The sequence below is a fragment of the Dromaius novaehollandiae genome, chromosome W, assembly GCF_036370855.1.
Source record: "Dromaius novaehollandiae isolate bDroNov1 chromosome W, bDroNov1.hap1, whole genome shotgun sequence".
NCBI classification, from domain to species: Eukaryota; Metazoa; Chordata; class Aves; order Casuariiformes; family Dromaiidae; genus Dromaius; species Dromaius novaehollandiae.
The window spans coordinates 57,430,053-57,456,088 of NC_088130.1; the positions used below are offsets into that span (position 1 = coordinate 57,430,053).

The 26,036-nt window shown below is 43.3% G+C and overlaps 1 protein-coding gene across 1 annotated transcript; it reads right to left on the reverse strand.

Moving 5' to 3' along the window:
- Positions 1-1,848: 1,848 nt before the first annotated feature.
- Positions 1,849-20,389, reverse strand: LOC112982195 (interleukin-7 receptor subunit alpha). The gene is made up of 8 exons (XM_026098400.2): positions 20,136-20,389; positions 14,211-14,349; positions 12,721-12,875; positions 11,131-11,285; positions 9,558-9,732; positions 8,786-8,876; positions 6,773-6,848; positions 1,849-4,655 (listed from the first exon to the last, which is right to left on the reverse strand). Exons 1-8 carry the CDS (start codon positions 20,224-20,226, stop codon positions 4,152-4,154), a joined length of 1,386 nt encoding a protein of 461 aa, XP_025954185.1. The 5' UTR covers positions 20,227-20,389; the 3' UTR covers positions 1,849-4,151.
- Positions 20,390-26,036: the final 5,647 nt, after the last annotated feature.

Here is a 26,036-nt window from a genome sequence, read left to right on the forward strand (position 1 = left end):
AGTTGCAAAGAGGACAAGGGAGAAGGACTGTTGTATCATTAGCACGAAAATGGCAGCAATCGGGAATTTGACAGGAACATACTAACAGAGGAGCAGGCAGCTGCCAGACATAGGTGTCGTAAATCAGCTACGTGCAAATCAGGGTAAGCAAGCTCTTTTTAAATGGCGGAGTAACATGGACAGTTGAGTCTGTAGCACAGGAGGTGACAAGGGTGAATTTGGAAGGTTGTACTAAAGAAAATAAAGTGCATACCAGTACATGAAAGCTGAGCTAGACCAGGGTGCGGATACTGAGCCAGAATGAATTCTGTGTATTGCAGTGGGGGAAAGTCTGTCCTGGAGGTTAAGGAAACTCCTGAGGTGTGACCACATAAGGGGTTATCAAGACATAGACATGGCTGTATCTTCACATAGATATTATGCGCCTAAAAGCTGGCCGTGGTCCAGAAATGCTTGTTTTGGTGCATACTCGGATTTTTTTTTCAAAAGGAAACTGAAAGCTGTTCATTAAGCAGTTTTGTATCTATGTATGCCCATCAAATATGTTTTGTATATAAGACCACATACAAAGTTCAGGAATGCTGAAAGTGGACCCACTGAAATACCATTACCTCAGCACCTGAAAAATACTCCATGACCACTTTTACAAAAGATGTAGCTCCCACAGTTCAGGCCAGACTGTCAAAGCGTAAGGAAACCTGCTAGTCTCTACATGCTTCAGAAAAAGATAATCCCCAGACAGAATTATTTTGGTAGGAACTTGACCCTTGTAAAAATTTAGCCTGACAGGACTTGACTGAAACCACTGTAATGACCAGATTGTTGGCACTGATGTGGTAGCAGCTGGATGTGATTCAATTAACTGGTTTCATGACAGTTTCTGAGAGCTAGGATCCTTTTGAAACCTTATTGCTAACTTTTAGCCCTCCTCATTTTGATTTTGCTGGTCCCTGTTCTGAAAATACACCCTTCCAGATAGACTTTATAATATGCTGTGATGCATTCTTGGAAGAAAGTATCCCTATCCCCCATATGTGGCATGAGTTCGCTTCTATCAGTCTTTAAGAAAAGCTGCAGTGGAATGAACATACTGCACAAGAGGCCTCTTAGTTTTCTGTTACTTCTCTTTCTCCCGGCGTGGATTCACTGCTGCACGTGGAGGCCTGCTCAGTGTTTCCAGCTCACCTGAGCAAGGATAAGCCATTTAGAAGAAACAAGCTGCAACTGCAAACCACCGCGTTCACTTACCCACTTTCCAGAGCTCAATTATCTCTCGGTAACCTGGGTAACAAGGGCTGGCTTGGGAAGGGGAGTTAGGACAAACAGCGCAAAACATAGTAAATGAGGCTATAGAGAGGCTTCCACGGCCAAAAGCAAGGTCAGGGATCCAGTTATCTCCGGCATCGGCGTGCGGCCCAACCCTGCAACTGCTGAGCCCTCTGGCCCCACGCAAGTACCCTTCACCGACCATGGTGACACAAGCAGGGATGGGTTTTATACTGGCTCACTGTCAGTGGGACAGAAGTGGAAGTGGAAATCTAGTTGTGCTCGGCTCTCAGGGTGGTGGTGATGAAGGGAGGGGGAGAAAAATAATCCAAGACCCAACGCAGCTTGAGGGCGCTTGTGAAGTCCCCTTCTCACCAGGGGTACAGTGGTTTGACTGCAGTGTCGCTGCCCTGCCATCCCCCAAAGCAGCTGAACCTGTGTCCTTAGTACATCCTCCCAGCAGGGCCACCGTGGCCTCGTGACAGCTAGCTAGAGCCCACGGCGTTGTCCTAATTTCTGTAGCAGCAGAGTAACACTATCCTGACAGATGAGTGCAAGAAGGCTGAATCAGAGTGCCATAAATACGTGGTGCAAATAGCCATGTCCTTTTAATACGGTAAAACATCATAAAACCAAGGATACATTTTATCTAATTAAATAAGACTTAGGAAATAGAATGAATGTTTAAACATTAGCAGCTATGCAAAAATATGACTACCACATAGAAAAAATACGACTATTCCAGAGTAATTAAAGTAAATAAACATCAGGTTTATAATACTCTTCCTGCATTAAAGACCTACATGCCTTTCTGGACAAACAGAAGGGCCATTACTTACAGGTACCTTGCTGTTTAAATAGTGCAAACAGATGTTTGTGAAATCCCTTTTAACCTTTTAAAATGTATATATGAGTTCAAAATAAGCATAGCACATACTGTATAGGATTTTTCTGATGTGCTTTTGCTTCTTCCTCTATTTCCTTCTTATCTGTCACTGAATTACCAGAACAGGCTATCTTTCCAACACAATCTGTCTGCATCTACAGTTGCACTGTGCAAGTCTTCATAGTACAAGCATTACTAGCAGCTATTTTTTTAAATGAAATACAAGCATTACAAAGCAAATGAATGTTCAAGGCTTTCATCTTTTTCTGTTGCATTAATCAATGTGCCATTCTGTGAGAAACAGCAATAAAAACAGTTCTGTAAAAGGTCACTGGAATGCCATGAGCCAAATCCTTGGGTCCTTTGCACACAGAGACCATAAAGTGGGCCCTGGTTGAAGGTTCCCATAACATCGGGTGGATCTGGAGAAAGTAAAATACCATCTTGGGAGTGCTGTTTTTCTGAAGCAATCCATGTCATATATAACGACTTCTTAGTGGTTATTACCAGTCAGAACAAGTTAGAGCAGCTCTGAGGATGAGAAGTCTCTTTATACCCTGTATGACGGTGGGAACGTGCGTATGTTTCGATAAAGGAGAATTTAAAGCAGCTAGAGGGACTGATACGTCAGAGGGAGGTGAACTCCAATCCCAGGGCATAGCAAAGCGGCTTGGATTTCCCGTGGCCACACTCCTTTCGGCTGTCATGCAACCCTGTGGCTATAGCAGCTTTATCTCCAAGCGTGTGCTTCGCAATGCGTAGCATCCCAGAAGGACTGCAAAGTGACGCAGCCCTCTGTGTGGCAGCATGTGGTGAAGCCCCATGGAGCCAAGTACAGAGTGCAGAAAAGGTGCCTTCCTCCGTAACAACATTAAAAATTTTTTTACATTATCCTTACAAGGTACTTGGCTTTTTTCTTTTTTTCCTTTCAATATAGCTCTTCCAACCACTGGCAGGATCCATGAAGCTCCATCACTCTTTCTAGGTCAGATCTTGCATGAGAAAAACATCTGACCAAGTTCAATGTATTCTCATGCAGCCGCAGCCGTTGGGAATAATAATGCTAGTGAACAAACACGCTAGCTCAGTCTTTCTGTCCTGGAAAGTACTCGCATGCTGCACTAATGCGTGTACAAGGGCTGCAGAGAAAGGCAGTGTCATGCATTTTACAGGCCCAATCCAGTTTACAGGAAGAGCTGAGACTTCGCTTTTCATTGATTTTGTTCCATTTTCTTAATTAAAAAATGGTAGTAATGAAATACTGAATATCTTTAATATATAGCACAGGTACCTAAAGATCCTAAAATCGCCTCAGGTGCAGATCTTCACCAGCAGCAAAAAGTGGCTATATGTGGGGTTTTACTTTGTTGTTGTCTCTCCGAAAAAAATCAGTCTGAGAAAATGTCTTAGTAAAGTGATTTCATGCGCCCTTTTTCCTGGGGACTCAGCCAGCTCCCTTCACAGTGATCAAACGCCTGAATCCCCAGACAATTAATGCTTGATAGTAACTCTCATTTACTCGGGTTTGACAAACTCCTGGAGTTCCTCCAACTGTAGCTGAGTTACTCTTGACCTACCCCAGCTTAAAAGAGATTGGATTCTATTTTATTTGAATGTGTTGCCATGCTTCTTGCTTAGGCATCAATAAGAGCTTAACTCTGCAACCAAGAGGTCAACAGAAGAGTTCACCAACGTTTATGAGACGCACACTATGATTTTCAGCTAGAAGTGCAATGTTATTGTCCTGGATGAATCAGATCTGAAAATTAAAGTCAGGGTGAATTAAATTTCATTTCTGTTGCAGTGGAGATTGTTACTGGCATACTGAGAACGAAGGTTAGGCAGATCGCTGAAATGTAGACGAACCCTCTTCCTTGTAAGTGTAGCATTGCACTGTGAGAAAGGTGCACCACAGAGGTGTGCTATTGTCTGATGCAGCAGGCAGGAAAGTAGCCTGCTTGTGTTACAGGAAAACAATATTCTGTTGTTTTTTTAAGGCTTACTGATTTTTGCAAAAGCTGGACATTGTGACATATGCGTCTTCATTATTTGGTGACCTAATTTCACTGTTAGGCTGCATATGGGATACCGTGTCAGCATTCAGGGGCTCTGGTCTGGGCTGGCCTGAGGGGTACGAGGGAGGAGCGCAATGGAGGCCAGGACCGTCATTATACAGGGGTGTCCCATTGCCGCTGCAGACTTCGTACGTGCTAGAGCTGCTAAATTCTTCAGTGATCGGATATTGGCTTTTATCCAAGAGTCCATTCAAAGCTTCATCTGGCCAGATTCCCCCGTAAGTCACAGGCAGGTCTAGGTTGCTTTTATTTATCCTACCAGGGCTCATCTTCAGGTTTGATCCACTCTTAAATTTTTCTGGAATATTTGCCTGTGGAGAAGCTGGTGGCTGCAGAAAACTTTCCATTTCAGCTTTTGCTTGAATGCCGTCCACTTTATGGATATGAACATAACCAAAACTCTCTGGGTTAAAGCTTGTATCAAAATTCTGCGTGGCAAAGGGAACACCGTGGTCAGTTAACAGTGGGCACTGACTTAACAGAAAAGATACTTCGATAATGACCTGCTGGAAAGCAGCTCTGTGGAGAAGGACCTGGGAGTCCTGGCAGACAAGAAGTTGACCATGAGCCAGCAATGTGCCCTTGTGGCCAAGAAGGCCAATGGTATCCTGGGGTGCATTAGGCAGAGTGTTGCCAGCAGGTCAAGGGAGATGATCCTTCCCCTCTACTCAGCCCTGGTGAGGCCACACCTGGAGTGCTGTGTCCAGTTCTGGGCTCTCCAGCATAAGAGAGATATGGAGCTACTGGAGCGAGTCCAGCAGAGGGCTATGAAGATGATTAGGGGACTGGAGCATCTCTCCTATGAGGGAAGGCTGAGAGAGCTGGGCCTGTTTAGCCTGGAGAAGAGAAGACTGAGGGGGAATCTTATCAATGCATACAAATATCTAAAGGGAGGGTGTCAAGAGGATGGGGTCAGACTCTTTTCAGTGGTGCCCAGCGACAGGACAAGAGGCACAAACTGAAACACAGGCAGTTCTGTCTGAACATGAGGGAAAACTTCTTTACTGTGAGGGTGACAGAGCACTGGAACGGGTTGCCCAGAGAGGTTGTGGAGTCTCCTTCCTTGGAGATATTCAAAACCCGCCTGAACGCAATCCTGTGCAACGTGCTCTAGGTGACCCTGCTTGAGCAGGGGGGTTGGACTAGATGATCTCCAGAGGTTCCTTTCCAACCTCAACCATTCTGTGAATCTGTGAATCTGATAATCCATCTGATTTTAGAAGGGTATTTATTTCTTTAACTCTAGAGCTACCCTTGAACAGACTGACCAACGGGTTACCGGAGAATTGGCTATGACCTGGCTCAAAATCCTTTCCCATATTAATCTGAATCTATCTAGTGGTGTCTTCCAGGCAGTGGCACTGGAGAGGGTTTTATGGTCTGTGCAGCATGATAGTACTGTTTTACAGACTCTTCTGAGCCAGATATCTACCGCACACCTGCCATTTCATAGGAATGAATGTGTCGACCCACATGGTCCCTTTCAGCTTTATGTTACTAATTTAGCAATGTAGGAAGGAAATGTTTATCATGACTTCCTCAAACATATTAGGGATACCTGCACTAGATAGCACTAGAGATAAAAGAACCTTTTTTTGACCTCTGACGATTAATAACTTGCTAGTAATGCACTAAGTGGAGACTGCTGTTCATTTGGCAGAACAGCACTGATGAGTTTCTTAGTGAAAAAATACTCTAGGCGTAGTTGTAAGGCAACTGGTTAAAAAACTGGTACAAACCGTACAGTCTGTAATGTTTGCACAACAGGCCGTTGTCTGGCAAAAAGCAGTTCCTGGGCTTTATGGGGCATGAGCAGTTCTATTGGTCTATATGAGCATCACCAGGCACATTTGCAGAGGGCCACCCATCCAGCCCCATGATTGTAGCATCACAAAGTCATAGGAAAGTCTCGGTTGGAAGGAACCTCTGGATTCCACCCAGTCCAACCTTCTGCCAGAAGCAGGGCCTTAGGTTAGGTTATCCAGGACCCTGTCAAGCCAAGTCTTGAATATTTCCAGACAGGGAGTTTTTACCCCTTTTCTCGGCAATCTACACAACGTTTAATTGTTCTCACAGTGAAGATTTCTTTTTCTTATACCCAGATGAAATTTCCCCTGAAGCTACTTGTGTCTGTTTCCTCTTGTCCTGTCACCATGCATCCCTGTGAAGAGAGCACCTCCATCTTCTCTATAGCTACCTTTTAGGAATTGGAAGGGTATGAATTTTAGGAATTGGAAGGATATGATTAGCTCCCCTCTGAGTTTTCTCTTTTCTAGACTGAACAAACCCTATTCCTTTAACCTTTCATCATATACCAAGTTCTCTAACACTCTATAGTTTTTTTGTGCAATTCAGCTGAGGCAACTGTCTATTCTATTCATACCCTTCTGCATCTGCCTGTGCAAATACTACCTCTCTTGAATGAACTTTAGAAGCCATTTTGAAAGATAGCCTAGTCTCTGCAGCAAATGCGTACACTGTCATGGATGTTAATTATGTTCCCCACAGCCTATCCCCATGCAATAAGAACAATAGAAGCACATACGTTTTTTGGTTTCTTGCACAGTTGCTCCAGGGTTCTTTTATGATCAGGAAGGTTTGGCCACACAGCGGGCTTGATCCTGAAACAGGAATGGTAGACATAAAGGGGCTCAACAGCAGCCAGAGAGAGAGATGTTGCGATACAGGAGGTTCATACTGCATCATTTGTACTAATCCTTGCAAAGTCTTAGAGGTGGCTTGTATGACTCAGAACAAATGGAAGAGAAGACTGAGCATAAAACAAAGACAGGAGAAGAGGAGGAGATATAAAGGTCACCTAATAGTCATTGCTCTTCTGAATACACAGATTGCCACAGTTAAAGTAAGACACTTCCCCACTACTGGAAAAGCAGTAAATTGTGCTGGCAAAGGTCTCATTTGAATATGGCTATGTTAACTGGGTTTTGTATGGTGAAAACAGCTTCTGCAAGTGGAACAAGCTGCTGTGGTTAAAGTGCAAATCTGCACATATAACAGCCTCTCCATGTATGTATTAAACAAAGAATTGCACATTGTTCCACTCCCTGGCCAACTATCTGTGCTTCAGACATCTGTGTTGTGGCCTTGTCCCGTAGGTGTCATCTTATTGCCTTAATTAGCAAAATTCTCTTGCTGTGTGACTCAAACCCTTCAGCCATGCTGCATCTAGAAAACATTGCCCAACTGACACTCAGGGTTGCAGTGATATAGATAATATAGTATAGACGTATATGAATCTATATTTATATGTGTCTGTGCATATACATATATATATATATAAAACCCCTCTTATTTTGAAAAAGGAGACCTCTGGGCTCAAAGGGTCTCACTGTCTAAAATGTGATTTTTCAGAGATTTTATATATGCAGAACTTCTAGCAAAGTTATGAGAATTACAGGTGCTCAGGAACACTAAAAAGCATGGGGTAGAATGTCAAGTTACATCTCTACTAGCAAATTAAGCAGCACCAAGGAGCATTCCCTGGCAGACAACTCAGATGTGTATACTGTTTAATTATTAGAATGGTCCTTGGCAGGGTTTGAGCAGAGCCAGCTAGCACATCCCCACACAATCCCCATGTCTACTGCAGGAATTAGCACAGCCCAAGGATCGTCCCCAACAGACAGCTTGTATGTGGCCATCTCCCTGGATATTGGCAGAGGTGGATGTTATGGGCTGGGGCTGTTCACGTCAGCTGGTCTGAATGCCACAGAACAGCCCTGGGCATTTTACCTGCAAGTGGGGCATCTCCTGTGGCTAAACTTAAGACTTTCTCATTTCAGATTCTGGGTCCGCCAGATTATCTATTTATCTATTTATTTCCTTAACCATGTCTATTAGCTATCTCTTATATGTAATACATAAAGGTATATACTTTTACAATGCATTTACTATATTTACAGATACCTATCTACGGCTCTGTAGCTAATAAACGAAAAAACCCCAACACACAGGACTGCCTCTGAAATATAGCCTCAGTTCCAGCTCTTCCTTGACCCCCTTGGAAGGGGAGGTAGAGTTTGGCTTTGTCACACCAAATGTGACCTGCAGCAGGCTGCGCTTGTGACTGATGACACCAAGATCTCTTCCCCAAGAGCACTGCCACGCTGCTTTTGAAGGGGTTAAAGTGTGAACATTCTGCTGACTCAGCTTATGAAAGGGAAAAAGACAATCTCTCCACTGAACAGTTTTCAAACCTCTTGAGACTTCACTAAAACCCATATTCATGAGTCAAATGTGCCTTCAGTGAGACACTGACGCTGTGTTTTGTGCTGGCTTCAGCTCCTGAAAGGTCCCAGTGTTTCAAGCCCAAGACTGAAGTCTGCTCTTGAAGTGGCAGAGGATAAGAGCTTGTCTTCTACCTACTGACACTCTCTCCTTGACTGCCCACTTCTTTTACTCTTTGCTTGCCTTTGGCTTGATATAGAGGTCCAGAGATGGAAGAGAACAGTTCAGAAGTATAACAGCAAAAGCGCTAGGACTGTCAGAATAGGACTGTTTTCCAACTCTTTTTCAGATATGAAGAGACTTAGATTACCTGTTTTCCCAAAAAGTTAGGATCAGGACAATCATGACAACGGACAAAATGAATCCCAGGATGGAGAGTATAATCATGACCATGTCAGTGTCTAAAGAAAAAAAAAAGAACATCTGCTATTGCATATAAATACTTGGTAGCCACTGTAACTGTAATGTCTTCAGACAATAAATTAGAAATAAATGCCAAACATTGCACTTTCCTATCACTGGACTGATACAGCAGTCAATTTCTCCAGCCTCCTCGAGGGTGGAGAGAGGAAAGCTCTCAGATTTTCAACGCTTGGTTGAATGTTAAACTAGGTTACCTGCTTGGATTAAAGCAGCTCAAAGTCTGCTGTCGCCTCCAGCACGGGGAAGCTGTCACTTGCTGTATCCTTACAGCAGTATTGATATGACTTTGAACTACATGTTGTGCAGAGGAGCCCTGAGGGCCCTGGAGCCTGAAGGAACTCAAAGGACCAGAAGGGTTATTTCTGCTCACAAGAGAGGTGATGAGGTTTTGTCCTGTATCACATTTGTGATTAAAGTGACGTGTTTGCATACAACCATCTGCATCTAACCCGCTTGCATTAGCCAACACCCCTCCCCGGGGGCCGTGTTCATTTGCCGCAGGCCCCGGCAGTGCTCCTCCCCTCCTTTTGCTCTTGCCTTGCCACTGCTAAGGTAGCCGGGAGTCAGGTCATCACTGATCACAGCCTGAGGGCCCCAACTCTGGCTGCTCAGGCTGAGCTTTTTCTCACAAATGGACGTAAGTGTTTTTCCCCCCTTACCTTTTTCCGTGGAGTGTTCCCCGGCCGTTCTGAAGCTCTTGGAAGTGCTCCATTCACTCCATGTGCCCTTAAAATAATCTCCATTGGGCTTTGAACGGACTTTCACTTCATATGATGCATCTTTTTCAAGATTTTTCCCCAGTAATTTTACCTGCAGGTATGGAGACTCTATTGTCTAAACACACAAACACAAAAAAAAATCCATTAATTTTTCTAGAAAAGACAAAAAAAGCATCCTCCAGGTTCAGCAAAATGCAAGTCTAAGCCATATGACTTAGAAGCCAACCATCTTAGCAAAGACATTTTCTAAACATCATACAGAAAGACCAGAGAGAAACAGTTGATGGTGGGCTCCATTCAAAGAGCAAGGACTCTTCGGCTGGACTTGCATAGCCTGAGATTTTCTGAAGGGGGCCCCAACACACAATAATCCATGGCTACACCTGAAGGAGAGACTTCAAGCTGCGAAACACAGGGTTTTTTTTGAAATTCTAAGCTCTCAGCTATGCACAAATACGAGCTCAGATGAGTCCTTGCGGTCCTCTACTGTTTGCTCTGTGTGTTTGCTTATTGTAAAGGTGATGATCACAGCATCAGCCTGGTTCAATAGCCAGGAAGTCAGGACAGTATCGGAAAGAGAGATAAATGCCGGGTAAGACCTGGCTGGAAAACAACTGTACTATGCTACTTCTGGTGCTGTAATGGACAATATATGCTTACTGGGAAGACTCAGAAGGGAGAGGAAAAAAAAAAAAAAAAGAAGACTGTGGTGCGTAAAAAGACAACTTCTGAAAGAACAACTGCAGGAAAGAAGCTGAAATCCCATTGTGCCGATCTGAGACACTCTCCACGTCAGTGTATTCAGTTGTCTGAATCTGTTTCTTTTTCTAGTTACTGTTCTCCTGTGTTTCCTCTGTTAAAAACATATAGTACGTGCTTTTAAAAGCCCCCTCATCCAAACTAATGTTCGCACTGCTGCTCTTCTGGGGGAGGACATGCAGATCTCTGCAACCAGGCGGCCCTGCCCAGACTCAGGCCTGGTTCCTAGAAAGCTGCACCCTGAAACATGGTCTGAGGCAGGGAGAGCTGAAGGGCTGCGCACTGGAGAGCTGACTCCACATGACCCCCAGGCTGGAGAAGTTGCAAAGAGAAAGGGACACAAAAAACCTACTGCTATATAAAAAAAGGCCAGGTCACAGGCTGAAACACCAGAGGTCATACAATCTACTAACTGGTAGGCACAGAAAACAAGAACAAGGCCATCACAGCAAACCTCATTACTAATAATATTGAAGATGGTTCTGTTCCTTTATTGTTTCTTCTATTTTCACTGCAAGGCACAAGCACACATGAAGGGCACTTCTGTAGTCCAGAGAAGTATCTAGTAGACACAGTTGCGGTCAGTCTGGAACTGCTTCGACTAACGAAACATGTAAATGCCAAGCATTACATCTTTCCAGGTTTTGAACTGGAGAACTCTAAAAGTGCAGATGTGAGGTTTTTACATGATACTGGCATTTCTGGTAATGTTAATTTCAGAAATTAGTGTAAGCATGTCTACATTGTCACTTACTTTCCAAATTCCTTCTTCCTGACGGTAGGCTATTTGGTGTATTAATTTGTCCTTTAAGTATTTCTTCCATGAGTGTGGTGTACTATAATGAATAAGATATTCATTTGCCTCCTTTTGGTATGTGATGTTTATATCAAATGGTATTTCTGGCTTAACTGCAAATGATAACAAAACAGGATATAACAGGATCAGATTAATGCTGCTACAAAATAAACACGTTTAGAAAAGTCCATTCCAAGCTCGATCCCCTCCTGAGTGACCTATCTTGACCTAGGGAACAGTGCATGGCTGGCCTGATCTGGGCAAGTGTAATGATAAGCTCCATTTCATCCCTTCATCCCAGTCCCAAGCAGGGCTTGGTGTTCATCTGCTGCAGCAGAGGACCTGCTTGATACAGCATTTGCAGCAGGGACAGCACTCCCCTGGACTGTGACACTGAGTCTTTGGAAAATAACACCAAAGCATCCCACACTCCTGCACTAGCTCTGCTTGGAGACCTGAAATTCAGTCCCTCTAACCAGGGTGCTGAGACTTCTGCCTTCAATTGAGAGACTATTAAATTCTTTTTAAGGAGTAACCTGTCAGTTACCATGGTTGTGTCTTCCACATTAAAAGCTGTAATCGTGATGTGGAAGCTGTTAAGAGCCAGTGTTGACTATTCAGTAGTGTTCTGATGCATTTCTTGTGGCAAACTGCTAAGCAACTGGAGAGGGACTCTCTTAGGGGGCATTTCTGGGTAGTTTCTGGGCACAGAAAGTTAGTCCAAGCTGGCCCACAAACTGAGATGAGGCATAAGATGATCACTAAACTACTGGACTGGGGCAGAAATGCTTCATAAGAGAAGGACATCACAGTGTCTATTGCCAAAGAAGGTAAATCAATGCAATATCAGAGCAGAAAATAGGATTGCCCTGTAAGGACTTCTCTGCAGCCCTCAGATGGGACAAACTCCTGAGAACGGTAAGCCCTAAGGAACACCTCTTCTCCCTGAATTCCCCATTTCTTAGCTCATGCAGCTTCCCTCTGAGGCTTTAACAAACCCATCTGTGGACCCTCAGCACCCTTTCTGTGCTGCAGGAATCATGAGCATCTACTTCAGACCACTGATTCCACCAAGAAGCAAGGCATGAAAAAGTGAAATCTCACAACCTCATAAGCCCTGTGTGGGATTAGAGTGTGGCTGCTGAGCTCACGCTAGACATTAAGTGGTCAGCCCTGAAACTGCCGAAGTCCTAGTAAAAGATGAATAAAATGTCCCTGCTTGACATTTCAGCCAAGCTCCAAAATAGCTGCTTCACTCACCCATATAATTCAATCTAGGTCTAGGTCTGGTCAAACAGAGCGTTATAATAAGCCAGAATTCAGCTACACTTTTTCAACGGAGGTTAACCATGCTTGGTTTTGAAGCAAGGGGAACATCACACTCCACCATAACCTAAAATCTAGCATGACCTACCACTGATCCCCTCCTAGGACACTATTTTATATTGCCTCTATTTCATTTGGATTGACCCTTAAGTTCTGTGTTGGGCTACTTTTTTCCTAGTAGCTTATATATTTTAGTAATGAGCAAAATGTTAGGTGTCTTACCAATGTCAGTTACAACCAGACTCCTGCAGGTCTTTCTTTTTATCTCAGAGTCCATGCAAATGTCTCTATTTGAGAGTATATCAGTGAACTGTAAGAAATACGCATCTTCCTGTTTCTCCATATTGGAACATATATAATTGCTGTCTTCCTTGGTACTGTTGACCAAAGTGACACAACATTAGCTTCCTCTCAGTCTTACTATAAAATAGTCAGGGACAAATGCTGATTGTTCATTTCACATTAACTGAAGTGAGATTCCATATGAATAAGAAATAAGAAACAATACCACACAAACGAAGACCTTAAAAGATTGATACTGTTTTTAGTCACGGTCTGTGAGCATAATAATCAAGCGACGTGAATCACAGTAAGAGTCATGGAGCTCTCTAAGAAAAAAGCATGCCATTATTTAATTGGATGGATATGCGTTAAAAAAAAGTTGTATCTTTACACATGATCTTACTGCCGCCATTTGTAAATACCGAGCAGTATGTTTGGATGCTCACTGAAGGAAATGAGAAATTTCTTACTGACTGCAGAGGAAGCAAATACAGGACCAACACCCAGCCAGGCCAAGAGGAAATTAATGGCATAGTTTCACAGGTGGAAATACGTCTGTGTGCCTCCTGTGATAGAGGGCTATGATAAAATTTCAGTCAAATCCCAGAGTTAAACCCATGAAAATAGAAAACAGAAAAATTCTAACAAACAAACAAATTGAAAATAAGTAGTGATTAGAATAGCAAGATGCAAAAAAAACCCAAATCGACTTTTGCTGGCTGCCGCAATACTTTCAGTTTCAGGAAAAACAGGCAAAGGGAAAAGCAAAAGTATACAAAATTAAAAAAAAAAATTGAGCTTCTTCAGCTAGGTGCATCAGTGACAAAAACAAGGTAGAAAAAAGTTTCATGGCCTCAGATAGAAGTGGAGATGACTGATGTGTTTGGTAGCTGTTTGGGTGTTTGTATACTCATTCTAGTGTGTATTTTTGTATGTCCATGTGTGAGAAGACAATCGCTTAATTTTTATCTTGAACAAGATAATGACATTTTCCCCTCAGTGGAAAATTGGGCTTTACACCAAAGAATTTTGTGTGGAAAGGATCTGCCTCTTCAAAAACATTCCTAAGTCGTTTTATTTCACTACCATCTAATTTAAAAGGAAAATGCTCTCTGTGCATGCTCAGCTTCACTAGTGATAACGTATGGGCCAAAACAACAGAAATAAGATCAGGAATATTGCAGACATTATGATGCACATTATAGATCCTTTCAGCTAATTCTTTTTCTTATTCAGGGGTTAGATTCTGTTTCAAGAAACTCTTATTTTTTTGCTGAATATAGTATTCAAACTTGGTACAACACTCTGAATCAGAACTTTGTCTAATTTTTCCAGTCCTCTTTCCCAGCATATGTCAGTGTGATTCACTGGTTCTTAGCATTTCGGCTTCCCAGAAGTTTTACCAAAGGACAGACAGTGACACCGCTTACCACACAGCCAGGGTATAGTTAGTGTTGTAGGGAGGCAGCTCCGTAAAATTGCAAGTCAGGCTGCTGTAGGAATCCTTAAATTCCAGCTGACTGAAACAGTTGATGTCCAAATTATCTGGTTCATCATCTCCAAAAGTCCCTAAGGAGAAATTCACAGAATACCAATGAAGTAAACCGATTAGTCTATTTGATTTACAGATCCATTGTAAAACGGGTTGTTTCTTTCAGTGGTTGCCTAAAAGGAAGAGGATTAACCGACCAGTTTTGTAAAAGGAGAAGAAAGCTTGTTCAAAATGAAATAAAAAGCCAATTATACCTTTCAAGGTTGTTCTCCCTGTACGTGACTGAAACCCACCCACTCAGAATGTACCAAGGTGCACTCCGCATCATCAGTCTTTTGTGAACTATAAAATGACATTGCGTAGCAGATGGCTCGATCAGACAAGACACATATGTCTGCTCTTTGCTGTTAGTCATGGTCAAAGAAGGGTGCTGAAGTCATCTTGGAAACCTTCGATGTGAAAAAGTCCCAGGGCAGACTGCGAAGCAGAGAAAATAAATTGTTCTCTGTGCAATTTAATGCCTTGTAAATTTGACATGGCTGTTCTAGCCAAGGACAGGGCCATTCTAGTTTTAAAAGTTACAGATGAACTTTATAGCAAGAAAAAAGTAGGACCTACTCCATTTGAAATCCCCTCAGAACTTTCTCAAACAGGTTTTCCTATTAGAAACCACAAAACACTGCTAGCCCCTGTCATGCAAAGGGTAGCAAGACACGCTCATGATGCCCACTGAAAAGCAGAACATTTATGTCAAGGACCAAAACGCTCTCGAAAATGAACAGAACAGAAATGTGCACTGAGAGATAAACTCAGCATGATTACTGCCAGCAGTGTTTGCGGCTGATGCACAAGGCTAATGTCTTCTCTAGGGCAAGGGCTAGTCTCCGCAGGAGATTTTTTGTACGGGAATTTCAGATCAGGACAGCCTGCAGCGCATCAAACATCTTGTAACTCTGAAGCAGTAGACCCACCCTGGAGGATGCAAGAACAGCAATTTCCTTTGCTGTGCCTGCAGAAGGACCAGCCGCCCTGCAGACATCTGAGAGCATCAGCGCAGCATCTTCCTGCCCCTGCCCTGATTGTGCTGTGAAAGTGCGGCCAGTTTCCAGACTCGTGAGGAGACTGGAAAATGATATGGGTAGTTTTAGAAAAACAGGAGTATTTTGCTGTCACAAGGCAATTGAATCCCATAGCACATTTTGACTGTATTGCAGCATTCTCTGAAATGTCACAAATTTGAGCTCGGGAGGGAAAGCTCAAACTTTCTGCCAGAACGCACGGCTTCCTGCAGATTTGCCTTGATGACTCATAAAACAATTACAATTTGACTATGAGCATATGTCTCTTGTCCTGCAGTTGGTATATATGAGGTCAGCAAAACAACAACCAATGCTTTTCAGAGGAGTCCTGTCTGGTAGAAACTGTCAGTTCAGTGGGACTTCATGAAGTCTCACCCATCATAGCATTGACCATCAGGTCAATGAAAGGGTTACTGTGATGAGCCCTCAAGCAGATCCTTGGTGGGAGGAACACCTCTGCTCCTTTACAGGTGGTTAAGGATCGCTGTGATGATATATAACCATCTCCTCAGAAATCCCCCAGGATTATTGCTGATCCACCCCCACCTTTGATTCTCTCCTACCCAGTTCTCTCCAATGTGGCACTCCCAGGTGGTGCCACAGAGAAAACGAGAACCTGGCTGCTCCCATGAGAACGGTGACTCACATATCTGCACAGACAATGTGGGGAAATGCCCATGGAAAAAGTTCCGATGGAAAATCCCTCCCAAAGAAAATGATTATTATCGCTGATATTGCACAGGTAAATTTGAACCACTGAAGGGTGATTGGCTACTTGGATACTGTGATTCACAGTTATACCGGTGACACATCTTTATATTACTGTAGCTACCGTATGTCGCAGGATCTCTGGCAAATGCTGCCAGCATACAGGGAGACCTTGTTCTGAATGGGAATACAACTAAAGTCATGGTTTAACAACAGAAAGAAAGCAAGGGTTAGTTTTTTGGTTTTACTTTAAAACGTAAATAAAGAGTAGCAACCATCAGGGTCCCCATCAGCCAGTGTTTCCTGCTGACATCAAAGATGAAATGCATCTGGCGTGGGATACGTGAAGTAATTCAGAACTGCAGCAAAAAATGCAAATGTGGTGCCGACTGGGGCTAGGAGGAAGGCAGATGTGACTAGCATCTGTGGTGGGCAGCAGGAGCAAGGGGAACGTTTGCTACTGTATTAATTCAGAACTTGGAGCCTGCTGCTTTGAAAGGGTCAGAGCCACCCTCTGAGCTAAGACTGAGTGGCCCTTTAGTGGCTACCACGAGCAACAGGTACTAAGAAGCTACGAAACTGCTTCCCTTCTCACCACAGCTCCTGTGTTCTCTGTGCCAAGGTGAACCCTGCTCTCCTTGAAGGATGAGGAAATGCAGCATCTTTTACTAAGGTTGCCAGTTTGTGGGGATACCCTGTGCAGCACAGGCACACACAAAGCTGGTAGTGCAGTAATCTGGTTGACCATCAGCATTTAAGAGAGAGAAACAGAGGTCAGTGCAACTCTAGAATGAGCACAGCAGCAATTTCACACAGCTGAAAGTCTTGATCACCACAGCCCTGAGCCATCTGGACAGACATACATATACAAATGTATATTATATGTAATTATTGATTTGCAGGTAAAAGTGCATGCACACATTCACATTTATTCAAAAATCAGGGGAAGACAAGTGAGCTGAAATGAATCTGTATAAAATATATTTTAGATAGATGGGTAGATACACCCAAAGCTTACATGCACAGATATGTCACATTCGAAGCATTGCTAAAACCTCAGATACAAATACTGGGAGCTTGGTTTATTTATACTTATAGTTACCACAAGACAGCATTAAAACTTATGAATTAGGATGACTTATCTTCATTTATATGAGAGATATGGATTTCTTGGTGCTTTTTGTGAATAAAAACTAATACAGCTATTTTGTATAAACACACAAAAGTGATAAGCATCATACTAGTTAAGTGTCACATCAGTAGAAATCTTTCAGCTGTTTGATACTGCTTTGCTGAAAAGTGACAGAAATTTTAAATCATTTTCTATGAGGCTGACTGCAAGATCAAAAGAAAGAAAAAGTTTTTGTCTTGAAGTTCAAATAGTCATTTAATGTTTAACTAGTAGAGCTGCACCCTTGGGTGCAGGACTTTACCTTTCAGACACTGACCTTTCACATTGTGATTACGTGGTTCCTTATTCATGTAAATCACATTCTAATCATAGAATATATGCTAATTAAACCTCATGATCAACATGAAGTATGCAATTTGAAAAGCTTTTTCAGGTACTATTACTCCACAGGCTGACAGTAATTTTGCTTTTAGCTGACATGTGTTTGTATGTAGCCCCAGTAATGCTTCCCTAAACCTCAAAAACACTGCACACAAATGTGTTCACTACGTAAATGGTTTTGATGATGCCAACACTGCTCACACTGGTGAGGGTTCTTTATACAATTAAAAGTTCACAAGACGATAATTTTTTCCTTGAGAAGACCAGACCACACCTCTGAGCCTGGTTCTGCTGAAATGAAGGCAGGACTCAATATGGGGAGATTCTAGTGGGAAAAAGCTCAGTCTCATCGCTACAAGCAGGGCACATCCTTCACAGAAGTGGTTGTCTCTTGGGTTTGGACAACACCCAGCTGAACGGTCCGAATCACAGCAGGAGCCCTGTGAACCTTTGCCAAGAGGAGAGCACCAGCAGAGCCCATGCACATGCTCTGAAGCCACTGGGACTAACCACAATACATGAAACCAAAGGTACCGGCAAATGCCCGCAGGGTCAGTGACTGAATTTTCCATGCAGATGAAGTGACCGTTTCCACAGACAGAGTCTTGCGAAATTTCTAGTCCTAATAGCAACAGACAGAATATTGACTGGATTTGGGATTAATCTGATTCATGGAGAAATCATTTTAATCAGAACAGTTTTGAGGCGGGTTGGACAAACCATAAAGTCTGCGGAGGAGGGCTGTTTCAGGGAGCTGCCCTGCCCGCTGGCACCTAGTAAGATGCTGCCTCCTGCTTTCCCTTGCCTGACCCCTCCTGCCCCACTGCAGCTGCCTTGTAGCTCTCCGATGGCTTTTGGGGCTCTCCACCCCCCTCCGCCTGGCTGCAGGTGGCTGGAAGAGAGGGGACAGAGCTGGGGGGACAGTCTGCGGCTTATAAAAGAGGAGGAGGTGAAGGCAAGAGCAGTAGTGAACTTCTTCCCTCCTCTGCTCCTAAGAAGGGGGTGAGCTGGCGCCTGCATCCTGCTGCAGCCTGGCCGGCAGCACTTCACCGGGAGGCAGGGAGAGGACGGAAGTCAGACGGGGGGAGGCTGAAACATCCATCACCAGTGATTTACCCTGGGCTGTTTAACTTCTTGGCCAAAGCCATGCCACTCATAAAGAAAGCATTAATAATGGTAATTGCTCAATGGGGATTTTCCAAATCTGTTCATTTCTAAGCAAAGGATTAGTCTTGACTTACTGGAAGTTGGCGAAAAGGCTAACCAAGGACAGGTCCTGTCCTATCTGCTCTAAGAAGTCCTGAAGATTTCAGTAACTTCAACTATAAATCATTAGTGTCGACCACTCACCACAGTAACTGCTTGCAAAACCCGTCTCTAAGCAAAGCATATGAACAAAAGGCAAACAGAAAAAACAAGAGTTTGTTAGATGCAGACCTAAGTTCTTCTGTTTTCTTCTAATAAACTTCCCATGCGTATCCTATGTGAGTATCTGTACAGCTATCCGTGTATATGTATATACATGTTATGATACATGACACATAGGGAAAAAAAAAGAGATCCTCATGATTAGATCTGCTAGGTAGCATAGGTGCCCAGCAATCACTTTCCTAAAACCCCAAACAGTAAAATTATGGGACTCTAAAATTACTGGTAACTGAGTGACTGTCCATGTCCTTCATGTACAGTGCTACAGACTCTGTCAGTGCTGTTTATATGAATGAATAGTGTTAGACCAGTAAAAGTTTAAAATACCTGGGGTTGAATCTGTAAATCCAGTTTTCCATCTCCCTTTTGAGAAAAGACAGAAGACTGAAAGAGAGTAGTTTTATTGTTGCTTTTTATATTTTGCCTTTTAATTTGGATAATTCTGCTGCTAAATAATTTTCACCCATCTAAATGAAATGTTGAAATTTGCAGTAAGCCTGAATTTAAACTGTTGAATTAATTTATAATTCTTTGATGTACAAGTGATGGCTGCTCACCAGTGATGGACTGCTGAGAAGGTGCTGGTTGAACTGCTGCCTCAGCCACACTATTATGGAGACTGGGACTACCCTCACATATAACTTATATAATCTTTTGAAAAAAAAAAGTTTCGATTTCTAAGTAGAACAGGTTGGACCAAGTTTGAGCTACATTAAAACATTTTCGTTGGAAGAAGCTGCCAAGGGCACGAAAAGTCAGAACCTCACCCTTTTCTGACAGCAGCTCAGGTAATTATAGCCGACAAAAGAACGAAATGATTCCCTACCAACAGGCATAATTCTTCACATAAAAACTAAATACAGTGAGAAAGGCTAAACAGGTCTGATCTTGCATGCCCTCTGCATACAGCTATCATCACTGTGATTTTATTACAGTTTGGACATTACAAGGAAAGCAGACCTGGGAATTCAACAGATAACCCTCCAGCTCCACATTCACTAAGGTCCTGGCGCTAACAGAAAGAGCCCAAAGACTAAAATACTAACACATTTTACCCAGCAGTTACATGTCGGAGCTCTTAACCCAGGTTTTCAAGATCATACACAAGTGGAAAGATGAACATGAAATGACTCACCGTCACCATCTGCTGAGGTGCAACCACTTTCCCCAAAAGCGGTATGAAGAAACAAGAAGAAAATGCTCAATACAGTACTCGTCCGTGTCATCCTGAGCTAGCCGCATGTGCGCACTACGTGTGTGCACAAAACACTTGTTCAGTTACTTTATACTAGATGACAGAACAAACCCATTGCCTGATAAAGAGACCGCAGGCAGGGGGAAATGTAAACATGCCGGCAAGGATGACTAGTGACAGACAGCAGGAAGCCAGCGTGAAGATATTAGCAGAGCTTTTACTTTGAAACATGCTTCCCACTTCAAAACTAAGGGCCTGATCCATTAAGTCCATTGAACTTATGGGGCAGAATCTGGTTAAGTCCAGTGACTTGAGGGCAAATTTCTTGGATCATGCCCCTAACTTTGCTAGTGGGATATTTGCTACTGATTTCCCTGAGAGCATGATTCAGTCCTCATGTTATGCAGCTTATCTCCAAAGATAGCCACAAAGCAGAGAGCTGAATTCTACCAGACGTTTAGTTCCTCACATCCACTTTCCTCTCAGTGGAGATACACGGGTCCAAGGGAGAGAAATTTCCAGCTATGAAGTGCCATTATTTATTCTTTAAGTGTTGGTACTGTACAAGTCCCAAACAAGGCAGTGCTGAGGCAGGCAAGTAGAGGTCTAAAAGACTAATCCTGCAAAACCCTACTCCTAAGAACAAAGTGATGCATCTCGCAATTTTTCAAGCTTTGGGCAAAACAGAGGCAGAAAGAGGAAGATAAAGAGGAGGTGTTAAATACTTCCTCCGCACACTTTCTGTGGCTCCATACACCAATGCACACCAGAGGGTAATACAGGGCTAGGCTCACTGCTGACTGATGTGGCTGGCTGCAAGTGAGCATCAGAGTCGAAGGAGGAGAGCAAGCACTGGCACCGCACGGGATGCACCAAAAGGGCTTTACGTCGGGGGCGTAAAGGAAACAGAGTTGGTAATGGTGCCTGAGCAAAAAGAAAAATGATGACACTATAAAGAAAGAGACTCAGACTGCACAAGCCACAGTGGCTTTTTAATCTGCAGGGAAAGATTTTAAACCAAGCACCAAAATGATGAAAGCTCAGCTCTCACATCTAGGAAAGTGTCCTTCTTGCCAGGGTGGACTCTCCTCTGGTGTCGCTCCCTGCCCTGAGGAGGGAGTAGCAGGCAGCCAAGCTGCCCAGGCACTGGGGCAGTGCTTTTGGTTTCCATCCTTGTCCCCCGCTGAGCTTTAATGGGAAGAAGCGGTCCCCTTTGCAGGACAGCTCAGCGGGGCTGCCTGGGATCTCGTAGCTCTCCCATGTCTGTGCCAAGTCCCTCCTTGTGATCAGACCTTGAGGGTCCCCACAGAGGGAGAGAGATCCCTGAAGACTCACTAAGCTTAGACAGACACAGGAAAATGAGGTTGGATTTATCTGACAAGATGTAGGTATTTACAGTGTACCTACCTACGTCAGAGCTTCTCGTGCTTCACTCCTCCCTTACGGCCAGCGGAGAGCGGCAGCTTCTTTTAAGGCATGATTCATCCCATCCTGAAATAGACATTTAAAAGGTGAAATTTAACCCCCTAAACATGTCTCTCTCTCTCTTCACTGAGTATGAAAGGAGCCCAAGGTGACTCAGGGGTAGATGTCTTCTTTGCAGACCTCCAGGATAAATCCCACCAACAAACGCAGGAGAGACCTGTCAGGCTGTAGCAGCCTCCCACTCCAAGGCAAGCGGGCGTTAGGCACGGCACCGGGGCTCCGGAGCTCAGGGCGAGATCTCGGCCCTGTGGCTTCTCCTCACCACCCTGCTGGAGACAACGGCATCGGCATGGCCCCCCTTCAGTCCACGGCTTGGCCTCACCGACAGAATTATTTGGGGCGCAGCACCTATTTGTACGCTCTCCCTTCAAGAAATATCCTTTCAGAGGTGTCAGTCCGCTAGTGGGACTTCAGGAGCATAGTTAGTCTCTGGTCTCCCCCTCCTGAGTTTCCTAGGCTTGACCTAAAGCTCACCGAAGACAAACTTGAATCAAATAGACTGGTATTTGCTGACTTCACATCCCTAAGACCTACCGTCCCTGCCAGCTTAAATACACATTAGGAAAGTCTACTTAAGGCTTTAAGCACCTGGGTTAGTAATATTCAATATAATACTATTCTAGAAACCCTCAGGCTAATTTCTACTGCATTTTCAGCTAGAAATATCAAAGAAGGATGGCTCTGCTGAGCAGACTGATCACTAGCCGGATATGACACCGTCTCACTTTAAATTTGTCTTGTTTATAATTGAGTGGGCTATGAGTTCGATCATTTTTTTTTTCCTTTTTTCCTGTTTCAGCTGAAGGAAACTGAAAAAAAAAGACTTTTTAGACATAATATTTTGGTTGAACATTGAACAATCTTATTATCAGAACTGCGTTGCTCAGGGGATTTCCATGTTGTCATAGCCGCATTTTGTCTGGGTGGGGAAACAAGGGACCACAATGAAAAGAAAAAAAATTGTATACAGAAAAACCCTGAAGCAAAAGTACATTTTGTTTTACTTCTGGGGCTCTATTTCAAAAGCTGCTTGTTCTCTAAGAAGTATTTGGGTCTGTCAGTCTCACCTTGTTGCCTCTCTCTAATGTCCTGCAGATAGGAAATCAGATTTGTGAGAGTTCAAATCTTAGAACAGCTGAAGTGCTGGTACCCAGAAGCGGTCGAAAGGAGACTGGATTATTCTTTGTTTGCTATAGGTTTGCACTGAATCTGTCTCCTAATTCAGGAGTACACAAAAGAAATTTTCCTAAATTTGAGCTTTATGTTGGGCAGAGGCATACTTTTGCCAGCCACTTGGGGCTGCCTTAGGAACTCTAAAAACATGATAGATCAGGTAAATACATAAGTTTATCAAAAGTGCAGTTTAAGGCAGTGACTTCAAAGAATTCCATAATTAAATCTCTCACCTCTTTAAGACTAACAGTTTAAGCAGGGAAGAGTTTAGAGGGTCCAGCAAAAAGATACAAGTGCTCCCCTGGTCTGCTGGCCCTCATTAGCTTTGGATCCCAAAACTCTGCTTGGAGGTTCCGATTCATGCTATCCACTGTTATATTTTTGGCCATGAACATTGTCCAGGTTACTGACACTGCAACTGGGGAAAGCAAGTTTTTTATGTGCAATACCTGCAGCGTACCAGTTCCTCAGTGTTTCCTGCTGACCATCCCACAGGATCCATCACCCCATGGATTATCGGTTGCATTTCAGATGTTGATAACGACTAATCAAGCAAGTCGTTCACAAGTTAGTAGTTCTGTTTGCTTCTTATGCAGTTCGTTTGTCCACCTGTTTTTGATCTCCCTGAGTATACAAAGGTCAGTTTTGATTCTGTTTTGGCTCCAAAAAACAGAAAAGACTTCTGTACGTAATCTAGATTTAACTAGACCGCTATCATTTAACTGCCATCAGTATCCATTTAGAAAGATGAAATGGGTAGATCTCACCCTTCTACCTGCTATGCTCCTCAAGTGTGCTAGTTCAGAGTGATCCCAAAGCCTATGAGAGCCCTGTGAAGCAGGTCCTCCAAACTCCTCACCTTGTGAAGCTCTGGAGAGAGCTCATGTAAAGAGTTGTGCTAGAAGGATATAGTAGTCCTCATTTTTTTTAGGAACTCATTTGGTGTGTCCTTGTCAGATACTCGTGGATAAACTGCTCATTGAGTTTTGGACTGGGAGGGAACTTTTCGCATGTTGATGAGATTTGACAGGAACTGTTGGGCTTGTCTTTCTCTAAGGCCTTGATCATACTCTGCTCCTTAGCTTTATTAATAAACTGCCTTGCTCTGTCACAGAGCAGGAGTGTTGGTCCTCCTGCCTGACCTTTTCTGCTCTCTTCCTTTTGCTTTTCTTTTTTTTGACTCTTGACAGTCAGTTTGGATGGCTGCGAGAAAGTATCCCATGGGTCTGTTGTGAGGGGTAGGTGTGGAAGCTGGGGAGGTCCTCTGGCCGCACACCTATGGCACCGCTGCTCAAAGACGTGGGGGACTGGAAGACATGACAGCAGAATTCTCCTTCCTTTCTACAGGCCACGGATGCTGATTCAGGACAGCTTTTTGACACTTATTTAGGTCCATCCTCCTTCACTACAGTATTTACATTTATGTGCAGCTTTAATGTGCTTCTAAATCCCATTAAATTAAAGCTTCAAGAAAAAATTCCCTAAAAACTCTTTAAAAAAATCTACCTTAGATATTTCTTTAGGTTGTTGACAGAAGGAAAAATTGGGGGAGTCCATGCAGCTGTGAAAACAGAATTTAGGAATTTCAATAAACACTTGAAATCCAGATGCTGATAACTGTATTTGTAAGTTACAGCTACTGATTGGTGCCTAAGACTAGAAAACTTTTTTTTTTTTTTTTGTTAGAAAAGCGCTTGGTGAAGTTGAGGCATGTAATAAACCAGAATCTTGTTAGACCATATATTAAATATGTACTGAAATAGAATTTATATTTATATTTTTATTTTTATGGATATGCTGGGAAGCAGAAATCTTCTGGCCAGCTTCAGCTGTGAAGAGGAGGAGTTTTACAAAAAAAAGGGATTCAGAATTTTTTTCATCGCTTCCTGACAATCTCCGCTCTGACTTGCTCTGACAACTTGGTTCCATATATCTTCTCTCCGGTGGAAAGATGAGCTGAAGGAGTTCATGCTTTGCCTCTGGCTGCTCTTTCACAGTTTGTTGCCATGCCAGGAGCATGAAGTGGGAGCAGGAGCAAGTGGGAGTCAGAATTCCTCAAGTTAGTATTACCACAGGCAACATGACTTGAAACCTCTGCTTGAGTTTTTTGTATGTTGATGCTTCTGGGAATATTCCAAAGCGAGGAGTAACTTCTCTTTTGAAAATCAGCCTCTGTCAAAATGGCCCCAGTTGGACATCCAAGAACAGGGGCTTGCTGAATCACTTGCACCTTTTGATCGTAGAGAACATACTTATAACTTCCTAAAACACATATATGGTGGTTAAATGTCAGCTGATTCATAGAGGGTTTTTACACTGAGAGAATTTTTACACTGAGAGCCGTGGGGTTCCTGCCATGCTGACCCCACTTCAAAAGTAAAATTCAAGGGGATGAAGGAGGCTCCATATCTGATGTGTGATTAGTCTGTGACACAGAGCTGGACTCTTTTCTGAGTCCCAGGTGGAAAGGGAGCATTACACTTCATCAAAGAGGACAAAGGGAAGGAGAGACTAAAAATGGTATCATCACTTGGCCCTCTAAAATGAAAATTTGAAGGAAAAACTCTTGATAAAAAAATCATCTTGAGATAGTTAAGGCTGGCATGCTGGGAAAGAGTGCGATGAACCTGATTTGTATTTCTTATATTTAATAATGCTACTGGATGCTGGCTGACCTGGCTGGATGCAGCTTGGCTAGCCTGACTGGATGCAGCTGTATTCGGATGTGGGGCTTTGCCAAACTCCACATCTGCCTGGACATATTACTGTGTGTAAGCACTATCAGTACTTGCTATTTTTGTTAATAGCTAGAGCAATTCTGAAAGTGGACAAAAGTGGAAGTTGAAACTTTAGGCAGAAAAAAAGGAGTGCTGACAGTAGGTCCTGAAAAATCAGTGTGCAGCAGGGGCCAGAACACCCAGGGCCTGAAGAAACAGCTAGGATAAGTCAGAATTTGAAGGCTAAGTATCTATCCTTTATGAGCAAAGACCTGTCACTGACGAGGCAGATGAGAGACAGATGTGATGAACATTCATTCACAACACAAACCTTTTAACAAGAGGAAATGCTAGGGGATTTCTGCCTTTCTCTTTCTGCCCTGACTGATGCACTCTGCCTCTGCCTCTACGTCTGCCTCGTTTCCTTTGCAGAAGCAGATTCAGAGGCTTTATCTGCTATTTAGAA

Coding starts and splice junctions, on each gene's coding strand:
- LOC112982195 (XM_026098400.2), bottom strand. CDS start 20,226: ATGACACGGACGAGTACTGTATTGAGCATTTTCTTCTTGTTTCTTCAT. Junction 14,350..20,135: donor CACCTCAGCAGATGGTGACG/GTGAGTCATTTC, acceptor ATTTCTCCTTAG/GGACTTTTGGAGATGATGAA. Junction 11,286..12,720: donor TCTGGTTGTAACTGACATTG/GTAAGACACCTA, acceptor TATCATTTGCAG/TTAAGCCAGAAATACCATTT.